This window comes from Protopterus annectens, chromosome 5.part0, assembly GCF_019279795.1.
Source record: "Protopterus annectens isolate FY-2018-M chromosome 5.part0, PAN1.0, whole genome shotgun sequence".
Taxonomy (NCBI): Eukaryota; Metazoa; Chordata; order Ceratodontiformes; family Protopteridae; genus Protopterus; species Protopterus annectens.
In genome coordinates this window covers 866860173-866885300 of record NC_056735.1, presented here as the reverse complement: position 1 = coordinate 866885300, position 25128 = coordinate 866860173, and the positions used below count along the sequence as shown (strand labels likewise).

At 38.4% G+C, this 25128-nt stretch overlaps 1 protein-coding gene across 2 annotated transcripts in view; it reads left to right on the top strand.

The window, feature by feature from the left end:
• The first annotated feature begins 1021 nt into the window (after window positions 1-1021).
• The window catches only part of NAXD (NAD(P)HX dehydratase), an 870139-nt gene continuing 846032 nt past the window's right edge, over window positions 1022-25128 (top strand). The window contains exon 1 of one of the 2 annotated variants that reach the window (XM_044072663.1): window positions 1022-1158. In XM_044072663.1, the coding sequence (XP_043928598.1) occupies window positions 1107-1158 (52 nt within the window). In that variant the 5' untranslated portion in view covers window positions 1022-1106. Of the gene's footprint in view, window positions 1299-25128 lie in introns of both variants that reach the window. The other variant, XM_044072662.1, reaches the window with a different exon arrangement.

Below are 25128 nucleotides of genomic sequence, written 5' to 3'. Positions count from 1 at the left end.
CAAGTATGAAAACAGATAAATTAGATGCATACTACAATTATATATATATATATATAAATATATATATGGTAAACTGTACTTATTGAAAACAGAAAATGAGATATACAATTAACATTTTAATTACTATCATTCTATAACTTTGCCACCAGCGCACTGCACTCCTCAACCTCTTAACATTTTTCTAGAAAAAACAAAAATAATGTGGGGGGAGACAGAGCCAAAATCATGGAAAGATTTTAAATATTGTTCTTATAAACTTAGAAAGTTGCTAGAATAGCAGATTGGTTGTTAGCATGCATTTTCAAAGGGATGTGAAGTCTAAAATTAAAATGCCTGTCATCACTTAGTGACTACAATTACCATGGGAAGCCAGAAAATCAGAAATGTTTTGAGGAACGGGCCAAAACGATGTGGCAAAAATTTGAACATTCTCCCTTATTTTTTAGTATAAGAATTTTGAAATACTAAGCATGTGACATACCTTGCCTGTCCCTCTTGGTATTTAGTAGATTAGGGTGTTCTTAAAATCTTTTGTGCGTCCCTCTTCAAAACATCTGACATTTGGTTTAGTACAAGAACTTAGTATAACAATTTTGGACACAGGTCCGAAGTCAGGGACATAAAATTACTGGTCTTATAAATCTAAAGAAAAGCTGCTGTTATAGCGTGCTTTGCATTAGCATGCATTTGCTGAAGGATATGAAGTATGAAACTCAGTTGATTGTCATTATTTAGACTAGAGACTTCAATAATTTATCAGAAAACTACACATTTTTATGAGGAACAGACCAAAGATAAGAAGCACTAATTTTGACATTGTAAAATAATTCTGGACTACTGAAAGGTATGCAATATGTAAAAGTCTGGACAGGTGTGAGTTATGACTACTAGACATGTCATTTGTTTTCCCACTTCACATAACCTATCTGCAAAAACCGGAATTTAAATATTAGTCTATTAACATAAGTAGAAAACTCAGCAGTTGGAAGTTAACATCAGACCACTAATCCCACAATGCAACAGTAACAACATAAACGTAGTGCAAAGGCTGTCAGTGTAATGTTCCGCGCTTAGTTTCACTCTGAATTTTTTCGTTTAAGTTTCTCATGATTCTCTTTAGAAAACTGAAGAGTCTAACTGGATTGATAAACAGTATAGGTAAGGGACATTCCGGTAAATGTTGGTCGGACTCCAAGACAGTACTTTTGGGATGGCTTGGGGCAATAAAATAGTGACAACTGGTTTGTTGGTAGCATTGCTGTCTCTCGCAGTAACACTCTTCTGCGTGCGTAAAGAAGGTAGATAATTTAATCAGTTAAATAGAGATTAACTCTGTATTGTTGGCGCAGTGTTTTATTTTTCGTTGTACTCATTTTATTGAAAAATGCTTTTGTTGACATACCAACTTAAATTTAGGTAAACTATACAGCTTTAAAACGCCCCACGAGCCTTAGTAAATCCGATTCAGACGGTGACCATTTCTGAAACTCTGTGTATGATAAATTGCTGTGATGTACTACAGCAGTACACTGATCTATTCCACTAGCAGTTAGAAACCCATTCTTTCGAAATAGCATTACTTTTTTCTTTACAAAGAAGATAGTCTTGCTTCCCAGTCTCGAGATTGGGTCACGCAGATGCGTGTTGATAGTGGTCAGGAATGATGTCATGTGGCAGCAGTTTGGCTGCATTACTCTGTTGGAGTTGTTTCCTCCCGTATTTCCCTGTGCAGCATAGTTTGAAGTACAATCGCCGAGCACCTCGGCTGTTCGAATGGTGCTTACGGGCACGGCACACACCAAACTCCCAAAGTGTATGTGTATACTAGCTGGACCCAGTCAACGGGCACCGTTCTTTAGGTAATGCACATTAAAATGCAGGCTTGTTAGTTTAATATAACTTTAGGATTGGTTAGATATTGCGTTACCCTAGGGGCACAGATGCTTACCAATACACGTGGGTTCGTACTTGCGTATTATCGCAACCAGATTTTTCCCACTCGCATGATTCCTAATGTTTCCGACAGAAAAGGTTTATTAACCTGGAAAGGGCTGCATCTATGCAAGTCAGTTTTACTGTGTCACGCAGGTTAGGAGGCAGGGAGAGGAATAACTGCCAATTTTTCGACTCCTGCCTGGCGTGTCTCACTTTTGCTGTGAACTCTGCAATGCCTCAGCGCTCCCTTGCTGATTGCAAGCGCTCCGAAGATAATGTAATGCATAATACACGGTCTGACTGTTCATGGCCAGTAGGCATCCGAAGTAAAGGTGCTTGCTAAAAGTAGTCAGCAAGGGAACATTGATTTCTCAGGGACTGCTGCTTTTCTCCCCTGCCTTACTCCTGTGACCAGGGAGTTTATAACTTTATCCCGCTTCCTCCGCACACACACTTCAGTAAATGTGAAGTTTACTCACAGCACCCAGTTACAGTACTGCCAGCAGGTGCTGCAAATGGTCAGTGATTCGCACACAAATAGGGTTGCCACCTTTTCAAATGCCCAAAGTGGGACATTACAAATGTCACATTTTGCAGGGCGAAACATACCCATGGCCAGTACAAAGGGCAGAACTTCACTGGTGTTTTGCCTAAATAAAAGCTTATTCTTGTAGCATTTTAGTTGCTTATTCTGTTTCTTATAGCATTTAGGTGTTTCAGATACAGAATAACTGTTTTATGCAACTATTACATAAAATATAGGAGATATTTTTATCCTAAAATCTCAGGACATTTGCTATTTTTTCAATTTTTTTGCAGGACACAACTGCCCAAAGAGGGACTGTACCTCGCAAAATGGGACAGGTGGTAACCCTACACACAAATGTAACAAAAGTAAAAAACAGACATTACAGTCTGTACATGTAATGACATTTAAAATGGGCCAGTAGTCCATGGTGAGTTTCAGGAATTCTAACATTGGTAAGCAGCAGGCCTGTTTAGATGTCAGGAAAGGATGCACCATGGGAACAGGAAATCAGCCATTCTGCCTGTTCACATGTGAAAAACAATCGGCAAGAATAGTAGTTAAGACTTTAATAAACCCTGTTTAGGTTCCCACCCATCTTGTCTGTGAAACATTAGGAAGTATGCGAGTGTGAAAAATCTGGTTGCAATAATACGTAAGTACCCATGGGTTTTTTATGGTATGACCTGGATGGATATATGGGGATAAGCTGTCGCGCAGTTGGCCCTGGATGGTAACTTTTGGAGCAGTCATGTGTACTGAGATGTGTGTAGCTTTGCCGTCTTGGGGAGATGGATTTTGATCGGACACCGAAACAGTGCCGCATACGGATCAAGTGTCTAAAGTGTCAGTACTGCCAAGCTAAGGCCAGCATTAAGAAAAATGGGCATGAGCACAAAATTTGTAAATATCATGATGAAATGGATCGTATGCTCAGCAGCTGATCTGCTGTTAACCCACAGGGTATAATCTATTAGTGTGCACCATACCTCTCAAGTGTACCTCATTACGAGTTTGGGGTCTTAAAAAGTTCATGTTCCACGAAGTTCCTCAAAGTTCCACACTGAAAGGGTCTGTCACACATTCAGTGTTAGGAATTTTTTTAAGTGAAATCTATGGAAAATAGAAATTAATCATATTAATTCATTAAAGGATCTTCTTTATAATTTTAACCATCCTGTGACCTTCCTAGTTGAAGTTGTTGGTAAGCCATTAGTATGTGTTCCACATTTTGGCCATTTGTTTCACATTATGAAGACGTGTTTTCCTCATTTTGGAGATGGAAGGTTGAGAGCTATGATGTGCACTGCTGGAGGTGATGTGATGGAGGGAGCCATAGGACGACCCAGGTGGCACAGAATCATCTGACGAGTATTTCCCAGAAGATTTGGGTGAATGTTTCTCGTTTATTGATTAGCACCCCATCAAGGAGGAATGTCCTACCTTCGCTATCCCAGGCCCCCGGGTGATGGTAAGTTTATAATTTTGTTAATGCTGATTTTATTAAAGATTGCATGCATGCATTTATGTTGTGATACAGAGCCTTCAACGTATCATGTGCTGCTGTGTTTACAAATTGTAAGTAGTTCCAAGTGTGTATTTTTCTATTTGAATGTCGTATTCTTGTCCAGAGGTAGTGCTGTGCATTTATACTTTTCTGTAGCATTGCATGGCTATATCATGGCTATTCTTATTATTGAGCCTTTGCACCTTAGTCCTGTTGTGCTTTAGTTTGTAGCGTGACTCTTGGCAGCTGTCATGCATGCTGTCTGTCAGTGGTTTTTGCTGTTGAATTGCTGTAGCAAAGCGAAATGTCCACGTTCTGTATTTGTACTGTGACGTTGTAACCTAATGAAGCATGTTTTCAGAATGTTTGCCTTGCTGTGCCGTTCCACAAAAGTTGTAGTGTGGTGTATATTATCCTCACGAACATGTTTTGTGCTTCGTGAAGTGGAAAATGCAGAAGTAGCTGTTGAGAATCTCCACAACTGTCCTTGGTTTGCTTCATATTTCTGATCTCCTTTCTCAAAGTTTTGCTTTTGTGGTAACTCAGGATTACAACCAGTTAGTAATGCCAGATAGCAAAAATTCCATACCTCTTATGCGTCAGAAGATGCATGTTTATGTAAAGTCTGTCAATTTAAACTTAATATGTAAAACTGACCCTGAATTTGGGCATTTGGTTGTTGAGAAGATAAGTTGTGAGTTGAGGGTCCCATTATTAGCTGGTCCAATTGTTTGTATTTTGTTTTGCTTTCTTTGTAAAAGTATTTGTAGGAGCAGTGACTTATGTAACACACTAATGTTGTGGCGGACTATCTCTTTGCGACTAACACCTTTTTGTTAGTAGAGTTTTCTCCATATATGGTGCTTTTTCATGTCTTATAAACTACTATGTAAAAAAAAAAAACAGTATTTGACAGTGTTGTGGAGATGCAGTAGCTAGTCTTTTTCTAAATTGTATTTTATGTCTTTACATTTTAGTTTAGGTACTTTTTATGCACTGAATACTTTGAATATTCTTAATGAAAGGCAAGTACATGTTTTGGGTTTAGAACAAGACATGCATAAAAATTGCAATTATAAGGAGCACTGAAGTAAACCGAAATCTGACAGTATTTGAACTTGCAATAGTTGTTGTGTAATTACTTGTTGCAGCGTATGGACAAGTGTTGTATGTGTATATACATGTTGCTGCCACTTGGTTTGTAGAGTGCAAACAGTTGTACTTCCTAAATGCTTGGGGTGACGTTTGTTTCTTATAATTTATTAGCATTAGGCCAATAGCCATGGTTGGTAAAACCAAGTTCGTCTTGTGGGCTGCTTATACAAAATCAAAATGGTTATTGTTGCTCGTTATTAAGTCCCCTTACCAGTTGTTACATAGAATGTTGTGCACCTACTGCATTTTTGTTAAAAAAATCAAGACTTTTGTGGTGGTATGTGTGACACCCCACCACTGGAGCAGTAATCAAGCAGCCTCAGTCGTCACCACTGGCAAAAGTGGGGGAACGTTCACTGGGAGGATGACAAGTATACAATCAGTATTTCTAGATGCAGCTCTCTGCATCGAGTGCAGTTTCCCTTAAGAGCACACAGAGACGACAGTCAGTCCGGGGCTGGTTTCTCCCTCTTAATCCAGATCCCAATAAGACTCCCCACTGGCACAGCTATAGAGTTGAGTCCTAACCCAGGGTTCCAAGCCAAGTCCTTCAATACTCTCTCTCTGTCCAGCCAGTGCTTTGTGTCCCTGCCCAAGTAGTTGACACAGACACTCTTGGAGATTTGTTTAACACACACACACACACCTGGGAAAGGCTGGCACAGGTTTACTAGCTATGCCCTCTTCTCTACAGACTACAAGGTAGTTATCACGGCCACCAGAAGCCCTTATCAGCTACGCTAAGACACTTAAGAGTGTCCAGTTTTACTGTGCAATATTGATATTAATACAAATGGTAGTTTGACCAAGAGCAAGGCTGTTAGGAGTGACCCACACAGTGTCACCAAATAAATATGCAAGTACTCTCAAAACTTAAATGTCTACACAGGTCAGCCACAAAGAAAAGTTTAAATATAGTGTATAATAAAAGAACAAGGCAATACTAAATGTATATTCACAGTGACAACAGAGTTCAAAACAATAAGAAATATTTAAAACAACATTGCAGGACAGTCTCAAATAAATAAAGAAAAATATGTAAGCTTCACTATATTCTGATTGTAGTAATTCTCTTAGATACAACCTAAGAACTTACTAACAGAGCAAGGCAGATGTGGTGAATGGATCTTCTAGTTGTCAGGTCCAGGGCAAAATGCAGAATGCTCTGTCTTAAGAGACTTTTCAAATTAATATCTAAAATATTACTACTGGGATAGCTTGCAGAATGACATAATTTCTTGTCATCTGACTCCTATTTCCCAGGCCAAACAGCCATTGATGAAGCTGGCAAGTATGTAGCATCTATCTGTAAAAAATATACAGACAAGGGCTTCTCATCAGATCTCTGGCAGATGCTGGAAGTCCTAAAACAATTGCATTCCTTCACGCTTTCAAGACTAGAAATTACTCCACCCTAAAGACAATACAGCAAGTTTCCTAGTACAGACATCTCTCTGCTGTATTGAAAACTGAAAGATACCATCTTTTATGGCCTGGCCGTAAAGTAATTTTAATTTCAATTATTTTTCTGAAGTTAACCTCCTGTATTCCAGTTTCCACTGTGAAAAATATATACATTTTAAACAGTTACAATACTGCATGTACATTTCTGTTCTCTTCCAGTAGAACACACTGTGGCTACATTTCAAACAGCACTTCTCAATTACCCTTTCCAACACCCGCTTCTGTACAAGCAGTTTGATTTACACATGACATACAGTTGTAATACATTTATAACACAAGCATCTTGTATAAATCATTTTGATATTCACCAATGACATGTAATTATTTACAAAATTCAGCTAGCTAGGCTGGCCATATCTCCTTTCGTCACAGTATGTTTCGAACTTATGTTGCATTGTCTAGCTGCAGTAGAAATAAGGCAGCACATAGGGGGAGCTGTTCCCTGAGATCCCCATTTGGGGTGGCAGCACCTCCCCGGTTATGTAACTTGTCCCACCTTGAAGAAGGGACAGAGTATGTTGTAGCACAAAACGATGCTTGCAGTGGTACAATCTCACCGTTACATGTGAAGGGGTGTGGATCATAGTCCTCGCATTTTTTTTTTTTATTAGACGTTACACTTTTAAAAAAAAGTAACTTGGGCACATACATAGTAATAGAAAACAAACTGTACTAGTATTTCTTTTATCGTATACAATGTATGTTTTAACAATTTTCATTCACTCTACCTTTACATAAACTGCACACTTCCTGTCTTCCTTTAAATTCCATTCTTTCTCCTGAATACTGTTCTGTATGCATTGTTCACCCAAGTTCCATTTATTATGTGATTTGCTCCTTTCCTAAAGGTCCCATTTTATCTTTTGTAATGCTCAAAACTTCAGTTATAGTTGGCTTAGACTTTGATTTCCATGTTCCAGTAACTGTGTGTGTGTGTGTGTGTGTGTGTGTGTGTGTGTGTGTGTGTGTGTTCAGCAAATAGCATTAAACTTTTGTAAGGCTTTACTATGTCTGGCAATTCAAGTGAAATCTTATATCCCAGCTCAAAATTTATTTTGTTACAACCAGTTTCTCCCCTAACATTTCTTGTAAAGCATTCTGTAGGGGAATTTTTTAAATCTGCCATTTTTTCCCAGTTACCTCTCCATCACACCTCCAGCATGTGCTGTCTGTCTGAAGAGAAATTCTTTGACGTCTGCTTGGGATATAAAAATATCTACTCAAACACTTTCAAGCAAAAAAAAAAAAAAAAAAACTATAAAACTCTGGACAGTGTTGCATAGGTGGAAGCTGTACAGATTTCCTTCCATAGTTTCTTTAGTATATTGCCTTTCCAGTCTGTGTCTCTCTCGCCGTCTTGAACTTCCTCCTCTGATTCTTCATTGTACAATATTTTATATGCAGTAGACATTATCCCTTTATAACAGCAATCTCAAAACAATCTAAAACACTTTTTCTATTTGCTTATTTTCTGTTATTGGGCCCAGGTAAGGAAGGTAATCTCTACCCTGAAGTCCAAATTTATGCTCAGCCGCATCCCATTCAATTACTATTCCTTCTGTTATTTACTCCTAATGCATTTGTTCCTTTGCTAATTTTCTCCATTAAATTCCATCCTCTTCTTTACTTGCTGTTGTCTCTGTTGGTAAAATCTTCTTTCTATATTCCTGTGTTGGCTTAATTCTTGGAATACTTTCTGCTGCTTTTGTGAATATATAGTCTTTTATTTTTATTAAGGATCTGTATCCAAAATTCTACTTTTCTCCTTACTTCTCAAACTCCATTTTCCACTTCAGTAACATTTTTACTTGTGTTTATGTATATGAGCTTTTATTGAGTAGCTCTGAAATGTCCCTTCAAGTTTGGTAATCCTAAACTACCTTGTCCTTTGGGAAGGATCTACTTATCTTACTTAATTTTTGTACTTTTCCCCCCAAATAAATTCCTTAAATTCTTTATTCATTATGGTCCATGACTTCCCATCTGGACGATATAAAATGTGCCTGACTTGTATTTAAATTTTATCTTCATTTTGTTTTATATTCTGTAATGGTTTGAGATTGAGACTGCTTTCTTTTTTGGATTTATCTGTGAATAAAGTTAACGTTTCTTGATTACTGTAATAGTTATCACCTTAAATTTGTGAGTCCTTTTATTTTTTTTCTAATGTCTCTAAGTGTAAAGCAAACAAGGATGGGGAAAGCGGGCATCCTTTCCTTGTTCCCCTGTACCAACACAGCTTGACTGAGAGGAATCCCCTACCTTAATTCTTGCCCTTGAGCTGTCTATTATTCTGTCAGAGAACACAAATGCTGCCATTGCCTTACTCATAAAATCCCAGCTGACTGTATTGAATGTTTTCTCTGCATAAAGACACAGCAGCAATAGTTTTTTGTTCTCTCTGCTTCCCTCTGGATCATCTGTTGTACTGTAAAGTTTGTCAAATGTTTGCCTTCCCTCCATACAACCGCATTGATGCATATCTATCAATTTTTGGCAATGCCTTTGTCATTCTTTTAACAAGCATAGACATAAATACTTATGATCATGGTTTAACATTGAAAGGCATCCATTGGGGAAACTGGGTGTGAAAGGTCTTTACTCTCTCTTTAGATGTAATGCAGCTACCACAGCTTTCTTCCAAGATGCTGGCACCTCCCCTTTAAAATGTTAAGCAAAACTTTCAAAATCTTTATCACTTTATTCCTTCCACTCTGTTCCTGTTGATTTACACACAACTATTTTAGCTAATCTTTTCCTGTCTAAGCTATCAATAGTTGAACCTTCTCACCTTGGCCTATTTAGGTCTTCCATACTCTTTCCAAGTGTCTTTTCTTAGTTTCCACATTTCTGTTTTATACAAATTGTAGTACAATTTCCAAAAAATCTGTAAAACCTCTGTAGGATTTTCTTAATAGGCTACCTAATTTTGGCAGCAACCCTAAAGTTGTTGTGAAAAAAAATCCAAAATGGTTGCTTAACTTTCTAAACACTTTGAATATTATCCAAATACTATCTTATTTTCCCTTTAGCGGTTTGCAGGTGATCCTCTTGTTCTGTGAGATGCCACTTATTCTGCCATAATTTAACCCTTTTCAACCCCTCTAAATTCTACTGATTTTTTGTCTCCCATGTTTAAACGGCAGTTTCATTTATCCTACTGACTAGCTATCTTTTCTGAAGAAAGGTGTGTCTTCTCTCGTAACCCTTCAATAATTTCCAATTCTCAGTCCTTAAATTCCATAGATAAGTGGGAAAGTGCCAGTACCTTAGTTTGTCATTATCCTGGATTTTTATCTTGGGTTTTATTGGATGTGTGTCAAAGCAAAATTAAATACAGATGCTCCTATCAGATACTTCTGTCGAGTCTTGTCCAATTCTTGTACCATAATAATTAAAAAAATTTGTCTGAGTTCTTGTTACTGATTTCATTCTCCATACCAAGCTTTCTTGTGTATTTCCTCAGAAATGTACCCTGTTTTTTTTTCCCCTTCTTGGCCCCTGTGATACACCTTCACTACACTATTGCCCTTCACTACACTATTGCAAATCAGATTACAGTCCCCACCCTTAAGTAATATTCCCCACTGCAAGCTGATATTTCTTCCAAATATAATTGTGACCTAATGTCAATTTTAGGGGGATCACAACACAGTTCTTACATTTTGATTGCAGTGGAGGGTTTCTATCAAACCTCAACATAATCAATTGTAAAAAAATAAATACGTACATGTGAGTATAGTCGTATACAAATTGAGTTCCCTGAGGGGCCATATTTTCGCATAGTTTAGCTATGTTTCAAAAAGAGATGGCCTGTTTAATAACTACCATAGTCATGGTATCTTTATGTGTTTAAACATCAAGACATGGAGGAGGGTGTATGCCATAAGGCATGAGGGGGATGTGCATGGTGTGTAAAATATTGCATTCCTAGGGTACCGTGTACTTTCCCCAGTATCTGAATATTATTGTAGTGCATGCAGTGCCATGATTATGCTCCAAAATCGGGGGAGGGGGGACTTAAACCTGTAACACAACACTAATGTGGCATGAGAACTGACTGTAATGGCACTTTCAGAGGTGTGTATAAGGGAAGGGACATCGGCCCCTGAATATCTTTCTTCCTATGTCCGCACAAGTTTATAGACATTAGTCTGTAAGTAGCTTTTTTAAATTTAAAACAGTTTTTACTATCCCTGACGTTTTGCTTACTTGCTATGCAGGCTTTCAAGGCCAGTGAAACACATCACTTTTTTTTATTTTCTTTTGTAATAGTGCATGGAGTCTTATCTATTCCATGTACTAAAAAGAGTTATGATCTGGTCTTTTGATCATGTGGGTTATCATTTTTTTGACTTGTGTAGAATGCTTTATGAAATTTTTAGGCTGGTCATTTGATACCATTCAGTCAAAACTGCTATGTGCTGTTACAAAGTCCAGTTTGTAAGTGGGCTAATACTATACAGCAAATCATCTGAGTTCTGGTAGGTGAATGAGTTTAGAACAGGAGACTTAAATTTAGTAACAGAGTGCTTTGGAAAAGTTTAGAAAAGAGCAATGATTTTGACCTTATTTAGAAGGAGAGGGCCAGATTCGAAAACAGTTGCTGTCATCCTGGAAATGGTGCTTGTCAGTGTATTTCTGTTTGATGGAAAATTGTATCCACAGAAACAAGGTTTAGCCATGAGAACTCCTGTGGCAAATACATATGCTAATATAGTTATGACTGTGTCGGAGAAGAAATGAATGAATATCTACATCTTATTTACTTCTATACACATTTTATGGATGATATTTTTTGTTTGGGGTGGAGATTTATACATTGAATATTTGCTGAATACTGTTGGATTCCTGTGCTTTAAGAAATGTGTTTCTGTACATGACATCAGTTTTCTGGGTACTAATATAATGACGCAGGTTAGTAACCTGCAAACTAAGGCCTTTATAAAGGAGGCAAAGAAAAACATATCTTTGCATAGATCAAGTATGCACCCTAAGCATGTATTTGATAATGTGATTAGGGTCAGATGTTGCATATAGCTAGATTAAATACAGAAGATGAAGTGCTTAAGGAACAGATGGAAGACTTTATTACAGGTTTTTAAAGAGAGGTTATAATGAATTGGAGTTAATAGGAATAAAATTGAGGGAGAGATCCACTATGAATAACCATTCTCCTCGATGAAGGGGCAGTATAACAGTAACGGAAAAATTAATTCAACTAGTAGAATAAGGTTTTTATTGTACCTTATAATGCATGTACTAACATGGTTAAAAATGTTATAAACAAGCACTGGAATCACACAGTGGAAAGTCTAGCCTTGCTAAAGTTTTCTTTTGTTTTTTACTGATTGTGTTTTTTCTTCGTGACCTTTTTACTTATTGTTTTAGTTTGTTGGTTGGGATATTTTGCAGACACCCTAATGGTTATGGATTTCAGTTGGACATGACAACCCTGTGTTTCTAAAGGATAGCTGGGCATGACAACCTTGTGTTTCTAAAGGATAGCCAAACACTCCACTTACGCTGTGCTGATGCCATAAGAAGACTGAAGCATGCATGCCCACAGCTAGTGGCTTTTGACTTTATTGGCCTGAAATTTTCCATAAAGAGATGTAAAAAGAAAACAAAAAGTCATAGACATTCATAATTACCATATAGCTGAAACATCTGATGTCGTTAAAGGGTCGTTTGCTTTGTGACGCCCCTGCACTAGCCCTGTAATCAAGAAGCCTCAATTCTCACTACTAGCACCAGTGAGGGACGTACACAATGGGAGGATGAGAAGTATACACACAGCGAAGTACAATTTCCCTCGAGCACATATAGATCATAGTCAGTCTGGGGGCTGGTTTCTCCCTCTTTCTCTAGATACCCAATAAGACTCCCCACTGGTACAGCTATAGGGTTAAGATCTCAGCTAAGGAGTCAAGCCAAAACCTCCAGCACCCTCTCTGTCCAGCCAGTCCTTCGTGTTCCTGCCCAAGTAGCTGAAACACACACACACGGAGATTTGATTCTATATACAAATGCACAGACATTCCTGGGGAAGGCTGGCACAGGTTTACTAGCTATGCCTCCTTCTGCCCAGACTATAAGGTAGTTATCACTGCCACCAGTCCCTTCTTATTAGCTACTTAAGGCCCTTACAAAGGGTGACCAGTCCTACTGTGCAAAGTTACTATTATCCAAATGGTAATTGTGAACAAGAGCAAGGCTATTGGAGTGGCCTTGAACAGTGTCACCAAATACATATGGACGTACTCTGAGCTTAAATATCTCTAAACAAACCATCCACAATTAAAAGGTTTAAATATATTTAATAATAAGTAATAGAAAAACAAGACAATACTCAAACAACACTTTTACTACAGAGTTTAGAATCACAGGAAATATTTTAAAACAACATTGCCGAACCATCTCAAATAAATACAGAAAACATTTAAACTAATCTTTACTATATCTAAAAGAAATTACTGTACTCTAGACTTGCTTACAGAGCAACACGCAGGCAGAAGTGCTGATGATGAATGTTTCCAGGTCAAACACAAGATAGAAAATGCCCAGTCTCCCTCTTGAGAGAGTTCTTAAATTTAATATCACATATTACTGCTGGGCTAGCCTGGATGACATAACCCTGTCACCTACCTTCAGTTCCCAGTCTAACAGAAACTAAGAATTTTAACATCTCTGTGTTAAAAATACATATCTCTCAGATGTTTGCCTAGAACTGGAAGTCTTAAAACAATTAAACCCTTTACATTTTAAACCTAGTAATTATTTTGTTTCAAGACAACAACAAATCCTGTAGCTCTAGACATTGCCTGTTTCACTGAAACTGAGAGGTAACACAATCGTAAAACAATTTCCACATATTTTCTTGAAGTGAAGTTTTGCACATTAACTCTCTCAGCTTCTACTATTAAAACATACATTTGCACAGGCATATAGTTTATATACATTTTTGTTCTTTTCCAGTAGAGTACACTGTGGTTACATTTTAGCTCAGCACTTTACACACACGTCTGCACCAGTAGTTTAATATACACATAACATACAGTTCTCTTACATTTGTAAAACAAGCCTATGAATCCTATTAATATTCACAAATGACATACGATTATTTACAAAATTCCAGATATCTGGGCTGGTAGTATCACATGCATATACCCCATGTTGCCTCTAATACAAGTGGTTTAAAGAATCACACAGTGGAAAGTCTAGCCTTGCTAGATTTTTCTTTTGGTTGATACCACATTTAAGTTATCATAACTTACAAACCATTACAAATAACCAATATTTAAAGCTTAGCATTTCTGTACTGTGTTGCTGCTTATGTAAATTGGTCAGAAGAGGTGACAACTGTTGCATTGTTTTGCTATGAAAGGGGAGTATTAAGTTCTCATCCTCTGTGCAGTAAAAAAAGGGTGGAAACAGTTCCACAGCTTTCTTTTATAGCAGCTGCTGTGTTCCTGACATTAGTAGGATTAATTGCCCTAAGCATACCTGTCAAGTGTACCTCATTATGAGGAACGTACCTCATTTGGGGTCTTAAAAAGTTCATGTTCCTCGAAGTTCCACTTTGAAAGGGTCTGTCACGTATTCAGTGTTAGTAAGTTTTTAACTTATAGTCGAGGTAAATAGAAGTGAATTATATTAAATCATTAAAATATCTTTTTTGTAAGTAAAAGCATCATATTGTAACCATCCTGTGACCTTCCTGGTTGAAGTTGCTAGTCTGCCGTTAGTATGTGTTCCACATTTTGAGGACTAGTGTTCCTCATTTTGGAGATGGAATGTTGAGCTGTAGCCCTAAGATTGACAGCAGTACTTGACAGGGTGAGCTACAGATTGATCAGTGTCTATGGTATGTCATGCAGTGGGAGACAAATTCCTCTGCAAAGTATGCAATAAGTTGAGCTTTGAAACAATAGGCGGGCTTTCCCTTCCTTTGATTCCAAAGCAAGAAAATGAAAGTTTTAAAAAGTACAAGAAGGCATCTGTTACCTGCACAATACTGGAACCATGTTATAGGGAGAGAAAAATCCTAAGGATTGAGTTCAAGTGTAGGAGAGGGTGGAATTTTCCTTTAAATATTGCTCTTGTAAAACTAGAAATTTGCTTTAATAACAGGAATTACATTAAAATGCATTTTCTGAAGCATATGAAAGTCTGAAATTCAAACATAACTCATTATTTACTGTAGTTTCAACCCCCTCCACCTTGATTTGCCATCATACCACAAATTTTATGAGGAACACACCAACAAATGAGGCAAAACATCCAGACACTGAAAATCTGGACAATTGACAGGTATGGAGGTATAAAACCTTTTAATGGCTGGCACTATTATCTGAGCTTTTCTTTCACAGGAAAAACAGATTTTTATCCAGATCTGTTTCAAAGATTTTCCACTTGGACTTCGGTCACTGCGAGGAAATACCTTTAGGATTTTGGGTTGCATGACATTTGATTCTCATAATACCCCTGTCAAAACTCCTCCACATCAGAAATATACAATGTTATCTGAAATCTCCATGGTCCCAGCATCAACACCCTTTATCTTTTCAAATCCTAGTGTTGGAGTTTGAGAGAAAATAAATCTTTTGGTGAAGACAGCAAATATCCTTTAAATCCATGTCTCCTGTTTTCCATCCCTGCTCCAAAGCAATTATCGCAGATACTTAGGATTTTGCTCGGGGAGCAGTTTCAGGATGGATAAATGTTCAGGGGATGTGGGAATGTGGGGCACCAAGGACGGACATGTGGTACATCAGTCAAGGGGGAACCAGGTATTACCCCCTTTGCAGACTAGCCATGTTAGCTTAAGATACAGCTTCACAGTACAGTCTTATTCTACAGGTATCCTACATTCAGTGAGAGCAAAATTGTATGGCAGACAAGGTGAGCAGGACCCGGACAGAGTCTCATGAATGGAAACTAGTTTGAGAGTCTTCCAAGATTTGATCCATCTGTGGGAAGTTCCTCAACTAGACCCCTTTACATCCTCTCTGAACAATCAACTGGCAAGAATCTGTTCCATCACTCCATGCAAGAAGGCTTGGAAGACAGATACCTTTTCTTTTTCTTGGTCAGAAATCTTCTTTGTTTGCTTTTGTGCCATTTTCAGTAATATCCAGGGTACTTCTGAAGATTTAGGAGGAATCCCCCAAGATCATTTGGTGATTCCCTTCCCTTCCAAAAGAAGTGAGAACCACAGTTGCCTGGGAAGTGGCCATGGGCAATTACCGCTGTCTTTCTCTCAAACTGGATCTACTCACACAAGAACAGAGGTGTTTGCAACTTGCAATCAGTCAATTTCAATTGACTGCTGGATGATGGGGTCGTAATTCCTTTTAGGCAGCAGTTTACTGAGGATGTGTAGCAAGCACCAAGAGTCAAGAAGGCCTGCTACTAGAAAGTTCTGTATTAGTAAATGGAAAAGGCTTTCTGGTTGATGCCAACAGCATAACCAGCCCCTGTTTGGGAACCAGTTGGATCCCCCTCTTTCAATGCAGTCTCATGTCATAATGTTCTTGAAAGGGTTTTTCCTTAAGAGGGCTTAAAGAAAACAAGTGGCCTCCTTTGTATCTTGTGTTAGAGAAGCTAACAATTGCTCTGTTCGTACAAGCTAATCTGACTGACTGTTAACATGGGGTACAGTTTTACGTATTGCCCTGATCACTGCAAGAATCTTGCAGAGACTGTATATGGCTTTTTAGTGAGAAGAAAAATAAGCCCAAAGACTGTGAGTTTGATTTTGTGGGATTTTTAACAAGACCGAAAACATTATGGAATAATTAAACAAGTGCATGTGATTGAGAGAAATGGGCCTAACCTAAAAGCGGGGTGTGTGTGAAGGGCATAGCAGATGAAATTAGAAATACTTAAAACTTTAACGAAGAAAGTGTGTGCCAGATGAAATAGGAGTATAAAAATAGAAAATAAAGTTGAGGGCGTGTAGAAGTAATAGATAATTTGCAGATGGAGACAAAATAGTTGCTTATGTAATTTAAAATTCAAGCTTCTTGGTCTCTTTCCATGGCATAGAGGGATAAAATCCTGACTATGACCTAGACAAGAAGAGTTTTAGAAGTTGCTAAGGTACTAGAGGCACCAATCTGGGGAGGGTGGAGGTGAGTCTACCCTTGGAGATGGGACTGGGGTTTCAGGTTTTACAATGGCAAGTAGAGGCTTGGTGGCACTAGTAATGCAGTATAGGTGAGGTAGTTAGGCCAACTGTTTTAGGCCATTGATGGTAGCCTTCCTTGGCATGTGGATGGGGGCATCTACACTTGCCTGTGGGACTAGCAGACCATTGCTATGACATGGGTAGGGGCAAGTTTAGGGCCATATGAAAAAGCCCTCTATTGTCTTGCATACAAGTGATGTGGTAAAGAGTGAATATGGATGCTGAGTAGTTTTGTGGCTTGGGGACATTTTAAGATCAACACCTAAAATATGGGTGGCTGTCTTGCCATTTGGGTCACAGACCAATTTTGCAGGCACAGAAACCCTGCATAGTTACCTCAATGTTGACCCTCTCCAGTCAGTACCATCAGTAGCCCCTGCAGAGTACAAACTATTGTTGAATTAGGAGTGCATGCAGTTTGTAGGAAGGGGGCTGATTGTCGACAGGCATGGGGGGGTATGTATATTTAAAAAAAGTATCTTGTATTAGGTGTGGCTGTAAGCATGAGGAAGAGTTGCCCTGCATGATATCAGTCTTGTAGAATCTGTGTTTGGAAATGAGCTTGTGTAAAGACCAAAAATTGGTGTTTTAAGGAAAATGTGCACGCTGTTGAAAAGAAATGAGAATAAGCAGCATAGAAATGAAAATCATTTGATATAATGAAACCTGAAAATGCTCCAGAAGCATGGAAGTTATACCATTGAAGTGATGCTGAGAGTTGGTAAGAAAAACATGTTTAATTTAAACTAAATTGTGATACAGGATGTAATAGTGTGCCTGAAAGTATTTTTGAAGCACTGGGATAAAATAGTACTGAACAAGAGAGGTGGAGAAATTTCAGAAATGTATGGCTGTCATGCAGAGAGAATTGGAGGAAGTTAGTGGAAGGATTTCCCAGTTAGAGGATATGACTAGGGCTCAAGAAAATGGGCAGATGAGGTTGAGATTGTGTAAAGCTCCATATCGACATTGACTTGTGTCTGGAAAGGTTGGTAGATCTTAAGACCCCGTCATGATGCATGCATAGTCGTGATGGAAGGTCTAGAAGAAGGGTCCCCATGCATGTCCATTAAGAAGTAGGTGCATTTAAGTCACTCAAGGTTTTAGTCAGGCATGTAGGGTGGGGAGTCTCCTATTTAGTGAGATGAGGCCATATCATTTAGTCATTAAATGTTGCATTTTCAAATTGAGTGGCTGGTATGACAGGCAGCACATGAGGCTGTACAGTTGCTGGATGAAGGTGCTGTGAGACTTTACTGTATATGTAAAAATAAAAATGCTGACTCCTGCTTGGTATATGACAAGTGGATACAATGTTTCACATGAATTCCCCCACCAGGCTAAAGATATTATGAAAGGGGAAATTTTAAGGTTAAATTTAGTAGAAAGAGCAATATGTCATATGGGGATATCTTGCGCAGAGTGTGGATGTGGTGGGTTGTGAACCAGGAAATTGTGCCACTGAATTTTCCAGCAAATATTGTGCTTACTGGTAGGAATAAGGTACACTGGTTGGAATTCTGGAAATATAAGGGCATTTGAGTCTGAAGCAGTGCAAAGAATACAGTTGGACTACAGTGCGTTGGTGTAAGTGGAAGGAAGAGAGCTGCACAAGTCCCCAAGGAAACCTAGATTGGAAGATGAAATGGGAAGAGACCTAGGTGGCACCTGCAGTGCTGGCAGGTCAGAAGGCTCATCGAAGAGAGGGGATATGAATATGCAGGAGCTATTTTCTTTCAAAGATAGAAGTCTGCTTGAGGAGAATGGGAAACCTAGGCGAGCCAGACCTTTTGGAGAGAAGGATGAAGACTAGAGTGAGTTGTTGTGGTAGGTATCAGGAGCCACTGAGTGACAGCAGCTGTAGAAAGAGAGAAGAGTGATCTCTGCATGAAAAAGGCTCACTTAAGGGATGGGATAGGAGGTGTAATGCTGAAAGAAAAGGTGTTGCAACCAACACAAATAGTGTGTAGAGATCTAGGGTTTGGGGATTATTGCACCATATGATACTGCACAAACCTTTTCTCTTATTTTAACATGTTTTACTGGTACGTGAATGGTGGTCAATTTCTTACTTTCTGTAAGAGTGTAAGTGGATGGAGCAAAGATGTAGTTGAAATTGTCAGGATGGCAAGGGGCAATAAAGAAAGGCAATGATGTACAAGGTAAGGCCAGAAAAAGAGATGATGATTGGGAACAGAGTAAACAGGATGAGGAAGCTTGCTGACTGGCTAGGTTGATGTCCAAAGGTGTGAACAGATTGCCTTTATGTAAGCAGTGGCGCACACACATCTTTCAAGATGAACGTGGACGATTGGATGGATGTCTGCAGTTTCATCTATGGCCTGGCATGTTTTGTCCTCCTGGAAGTGGGAGGTACAGTTTTGAAGGTGAGTTTTGAAGGTGAATATCTGTAAGGTGCAAATGGTCTCTGCTTATTTGCCTTGCAGCTCGTATGATAGTACGGGGGATATTTAACACTTGGAAGGGGGTTAAAAATATGACATCTTTGAAAATGATTCTGTCATGCATTATGCAAAATGCTGCCAACAGTATAACAGTGATGCTGACAGTTGTGCCAAAAATGAACTTGTGTAATTATTGGAGGAGGGTAGAAGGCTGATAGTGGTGCCAAAAATGGACTCCTATAATGATTGGAGGGGGGTAGGGGAGTGGTGATGTGGCACCAGAGGGGTATGTGTATGTTCCTTATTTTTGTAATATTCTCAACGGTTGTGGTCTACTGCATTGATATTGTATTTTTGAAATTCAACACACTTTAAAAAGAGAAGCATTGCTTTATTAAGTCCTAAATACATGACTCTTAAAATACAGTAAATTCTTAGTTAACCAGAACTCAAGTAACCAGCACTCTCAAGCCACCAGCAAAAAAAAATCGAAGGCATACAGTACAATTTTCATGTGTTGCACTTGTTTTGCCCCCACAAAAAACATACCTTGTGTTTTTGGAGTTTTAGAGAATTAAAAAGTAAGATAGGAATGAAATCCCTCTCTCCCCAACCTAAGAAAAAGTCAAACCAAACAAATAGTATAAGGACAGTAATTAGCCAGGCTTCTTTTTAATAGTAACTCTCAAGCAACCGGAAACTACAGTTTCTGGCATCTATCAATCTCCATGGGTGCTGGTTAACTGACAGTTTACTGTAATTGTACACACAGTGCAGTAACTACACTAGTGATTGCCCAATGACTATCAGGTTTGTAAAACCTTAACATTGTACTAATACATGTCTGATCAGCCCACCCAGTACCAGTGTTTACAGTTCTTAACAAGTTTGCGCTCCACATCCAAAATGTGAATGTGTAATTTTCATAGCTATAGTACAATTATTCAATTATCTGATGTTTTAACTATGCATTTTAGTTGTATTTCTCATACTGCCTAGTCTCCTGCACCAAACTCATTCAATCTGTCACAGTTGGTAGATCATATGAGTCTCACTTTTTGGTCATGCATTTCTTCTCTAAAAATATTACTAATGTAACTTTCTCCTGTCCATACTGCTCTTCATTCCAGCTACTCAAACTTACAAAAATATATTTTTAGTAAACACTGGCTTGCAAAAATATATTTTTAGTAAGCACTGACTTGCTTCTAGCGACCTAAATATTTCCAGCCTTTTTAAATTTCCAGAATGTATGAGCCCATTTACCGTTATTTTTGTCCTTGCATCTCCTAGATACATCCAGCCATCCATCCATCCATCTTTAACCTTTTTTTCCCATTTTTGCACATGGGGTCGGGGTGTCACTTCACCAATGACAGTCATCTCGAGCCAAGGTTTACACTGCCGGGTGGCTAACCCTGCCCCAGTAGTTCATCTGTACCACTCATTCGTACATGCACTCACACTTATGGTCAATTTAGAGTGCCAAATCCACCTTCTGCTTTGCCTTTGGAGTGTGGGAGGAAACCCACATGACTGCAGGGAGGACATGGACTCCGCACAAAAGCCACCCCAGCCGAGAAACAAACTGGAGAACCTCTTGCTGTGAGGTGACAGTGCTAATCTCTGCACCACCGCGACTGCCCCGTCCTCCACAGCTCCTAAGTGCATCCTGAGATGTACAACACCCTTATCACTTTTAAATTTTCACTTAAGACATGGACACGCACGCAATAAAAAGGAGAATAAAATTTATTAACATTTTTTTCTTTACATAACATTTACATTTTTTTTCTTTATAATTGTTTTTGTCCAACATTACATAAATTGCTCGATTCCTGCCTTCCCTTAAACCTCCCTCCTCTTAAGGACATAATTCTTCATGTATTGTTCCCACGGGTAATTTGCTCTTTCCTTTTTCTAAAGATTCCATCTTGTACAATATTCAGTACTTCAAATACAGCTGGTTTAGATTTTGATTTCAGTTTTCTAGTGATTGCTTTTTCGGGAGACAAAAGAATTAAATTTTGTAAGGCCTTACTGTGTCAGGGCAGTTCAGAATCTGTGCCCCACTCCAAAAGAATAATTTCCTTGGTTAGAGCAATTTGTTCTCACAGTATCTGACACAGTACTCTGTAGGCATTTTTAATACCTGCCAACTCACTACAATCCCAAAAAATATGTTCCTAGTTGCATCTTTCTACCCTCTCACACTGCCAGTGTTTGTTACCTACCTGAGGGAAAAAATCTTTTGACGTCTGCTTGGGGCATAAAATACCTTTGCAAACACTTCCAAGCAAAAATACTAAATCATCTGGATTTTTGTTGCATATTTGGGAGCTATACATATGCCCTACAATCACTTGTAAAATGCTCTACTGATTATCCCCTTTTTCAACAGAAACTTTTGTTCTGTATTTGACTAAAAACACTACCAGAGCAGGTCTTTCACTTAGGATTCCTCTAGCCCTTTCTCTTTGCCAATACTTTGCCTTCTCTACCAGGGATATATATTGGTCTTCAACCTGCAGTCTGAACTACTACTACTGCTCATATGCTCTATTAACTTTTCCCACTCTAATTATTTGCTCTCAGTATCTTGGATCCTTTATTTGTTTTCTAAAGTGTATTCCAGCTCCCTTTTACCTAGCTTCTGTACCCCTACTTGCAGTCGTCATCATTTGTAAAATCTCCTTTCTCCAGTCCCTTGTTGGCTTAATTGCAAGTTTATGAATGTAATCCTCCTTATGGTTATTATTTTCCTTAAAGGAAAATTCTGCCCTTTCCTGCAGTTTAACTCCATCCTTAGGGTGCCTTTTCTCTACAGTATGATGAGCAATTAATCGAGACACAGCATCTGCTGTTAACAAAAAAAAAAAAAGCTGTGGAATTGTTTTCCACTATCTTTATTGATGAAAACTACAAGAAAAAAACCTAGCCAAGCTAGAGTTTTCACTGTGTGATACCTTAAACCTCCTCAAAGGGCATGGGATATATGCAGATGACCCTTTTAAGGACATTAGGTTTTTCAGCTTTATGCCTTCTGATCGTTCATGACTTTCTTCTTTTTAAGTCTTTATGGATTCAAACAAGCCAATAAAACCAGACCTCACTAGCTGTGGATATGCATGTTTTGGCCTTCTTATGACCTTGTCACCACAACATAAATGGACTTTATGGCTATACTTCAGAAACGCAGGGTCTTTAAACTCACCTGATGCCCATAACCATTCAGTTGTCTGCGAAATATCCCAACTAACATCCAAACCAGAGAGTGAAACGGTCACACAGACAAAAAAAAATATAAAAACTACAAGAATCTTGCCAAGGTAATGACCCCTTACGAACATAATGTTCCACCTATATGGCTAAGTTTTTCTTGTAGTTTTTGCTAATGGGTTTGTCTATGTGACCTTTTTACTCTTTGGTTTGACTGTCTTTGTTGCAGGGAGGAGGAGAACTTAACACTCCCATTTCGTAGCAAAACAAAATAATTAGATCAGTTGAGTTTAAGGGCAGTTATCTCTTCTGACAAATTTATACAAGTAGCATCACAGTATAGAAATGCTAAGCTTTAAATGTTTTGTTTGTAATAGTTTATACATAAAGGTAACTTAAATGTAGTATCAAAGTTTCTGTGAAGTTTAGAGAAAAGTCAGAAAATAGTTTTTCTTGTAAAGTATCAGCATCTTTACCATTCTTAAAACTCCCCTCCTACCCACAAACACCCACAACAGAACTGCAGAGACAGGTGGCAAGCCTGTCAACTAGGTGCACTGATACTGTATATAAAAAAATCTTTTTTTATGACATCCTTCCAGGGGGGGGGTGTTCATATGTGGTACACACACCCACAGCTAGAGATTCCTACTGACTTTGAGTCAGTCCTTAGTGGTCGAGTGCATGAGCATTTTCATGTCCACAAAGGAAATGTGACCATTGATGGTAACCTTTGTATACAGCTGAATTTACTGCAACATACTTTTGCTGTATGTCCTTGTATTGAAAAACCTTAAAGTACTTTTGGTTATCTTTTGTTATGCACAAATGCATGTGCCTGAATGTGTGTGTGTGTGTGTGTGTGTGTGTGTATATAAAAATGCAATATTTGACGTGTAGCACACACATGTATGTACAGAAATGTGTGTCATCTGGATAAAGCCTAAAATAATGGGGGGGGGGAACAAAGGCTCAAAAATAGGGGCAGGTTCTAAATATTGCTCTTATAAACTTAGAAAGTTGTTAGAATAACAGGATTTGTGTTGGCATGTATTTATTGAAGGATATGAAGCCTTAAACTGAAATGTATGTCATTATTTGGTGATTTAAACTCAAGTGATTTGCCTAAAATCCACAAATTGTATGAGGAACAGGCCAGAACTAAGAGAGAAAATCTGGACATTCTGTGAAAATCTGGACATTCTGTGAAAATCTGGACAATTGAGAGGTTGTGTGTGTGTGTGTAATGGAGAAATAGTTTATATGCTTTTGCTCTTTTCTCTTTTCTCCATATCTTTTGGGTTTCTAACACCATGATGGTAATGTACCCCATTCCTAAGTTAAAGTATGATTAAAGTTCATGAAGTTAGTATTGCTTCAATCTTTGTCAGCCAAACGTGCTCTTTGCAGCATCCGCAATGTGCCCAGTAATGACTCCTGCAATTCTTAGGGTGTTACATGGATTGGTGACATATCTAAATATGATTGTAAATTTTTTTTTTTAATAAGACCCATTGCTTTTACTACTGTTGGAACTGTCTGGGTATCTTTCTTCCACATTGCTGTCATTTCTGCTTGCAGATCCTGGTATTTTGTCTCTCTCTGTACGCAAGACACTGTAGTCACTGGGTATGGTGAATTCAATAATCAATGTTACTTTTGTCTTCTTCTTGGACCACTATATCCGGTTTTCTAGTTTCTGTCTTTTGAACTGCTGGTAATGGGTGATCCCATGTGATGTAAATTTCATCATTTTCTGTGATGCTTTGTGGCTCATGTTTCCAGTGTTTTTCAGCCACTTCAATACCATATTTGCACAATCCCAAGTGCAACAGTCTTGCCACATCATTATGTCTTTCAGTATACAGTCCCCCTGCTATTAGTGTGTCGCAGCCAGCAATAATGTGTGTGACTATTTCCAATTCAGTTTTACAAAACCTACAATGTGAAGTTGTTCAGTCTCGCCGTTCATTCTTGACTGATGAGTTCGGAGCAGATCCCTCGGCTTCGATACGGCCACATGCAATGCTCGAGGTCTTCAGTAGCTCGAGGCCAAACCCCCTATCCCATGATGCACTGTGAATTACCTCAGATCTAGTTTGTCGTGGCATCTGATTGGAGGTTCCAGTGAAAGCTCGGGCCAGTAATCTTTAAAATGTTTTTGTTTCGTACTTTACCTATATTGAAAACTTACTAATAATATATAATAGTTAGTTTGCTCTTATAGCTCCATTGCAGTTCCCTTCCTGTGTGTTTTTATATATATATATATATATATATATATATATATATATATATATATTTGGCCTCGTTTTTAGGCCTAGTTATCTTGGGTTGTGTGTGTGGTTCTTTAGATAGTTTTTCTGTAGTAGTTATAGTATAGTGTAACAGTTTTTGGGTAACTTTTTATTTCAGGCTCTTCTGTGTATTTGTGTGTTGTGTGTGTTTAGAGCCTGTTATTTTTAAATTTACACTAATTGTTGATCTGCGTGTGTCCAGAGCGGTATCATGGCAGTTGATAAAAAAACATCCAAAGTCCGGTTTCAAAAAATGTCCGGACTGTAATCAGAAAATGTCAGCTACTGACGGACATGTTACATGTGTATATTGCTTGGGGGCTGTCCACTTGCAAGAATCTTGTGCTATCTGCTATTCCTTTTTCTGCTGTTCCTTTTCTTCCAGGGCTCTTTTAGAGAGGAAAAGGAAATTAATGGACAGGGGGTTG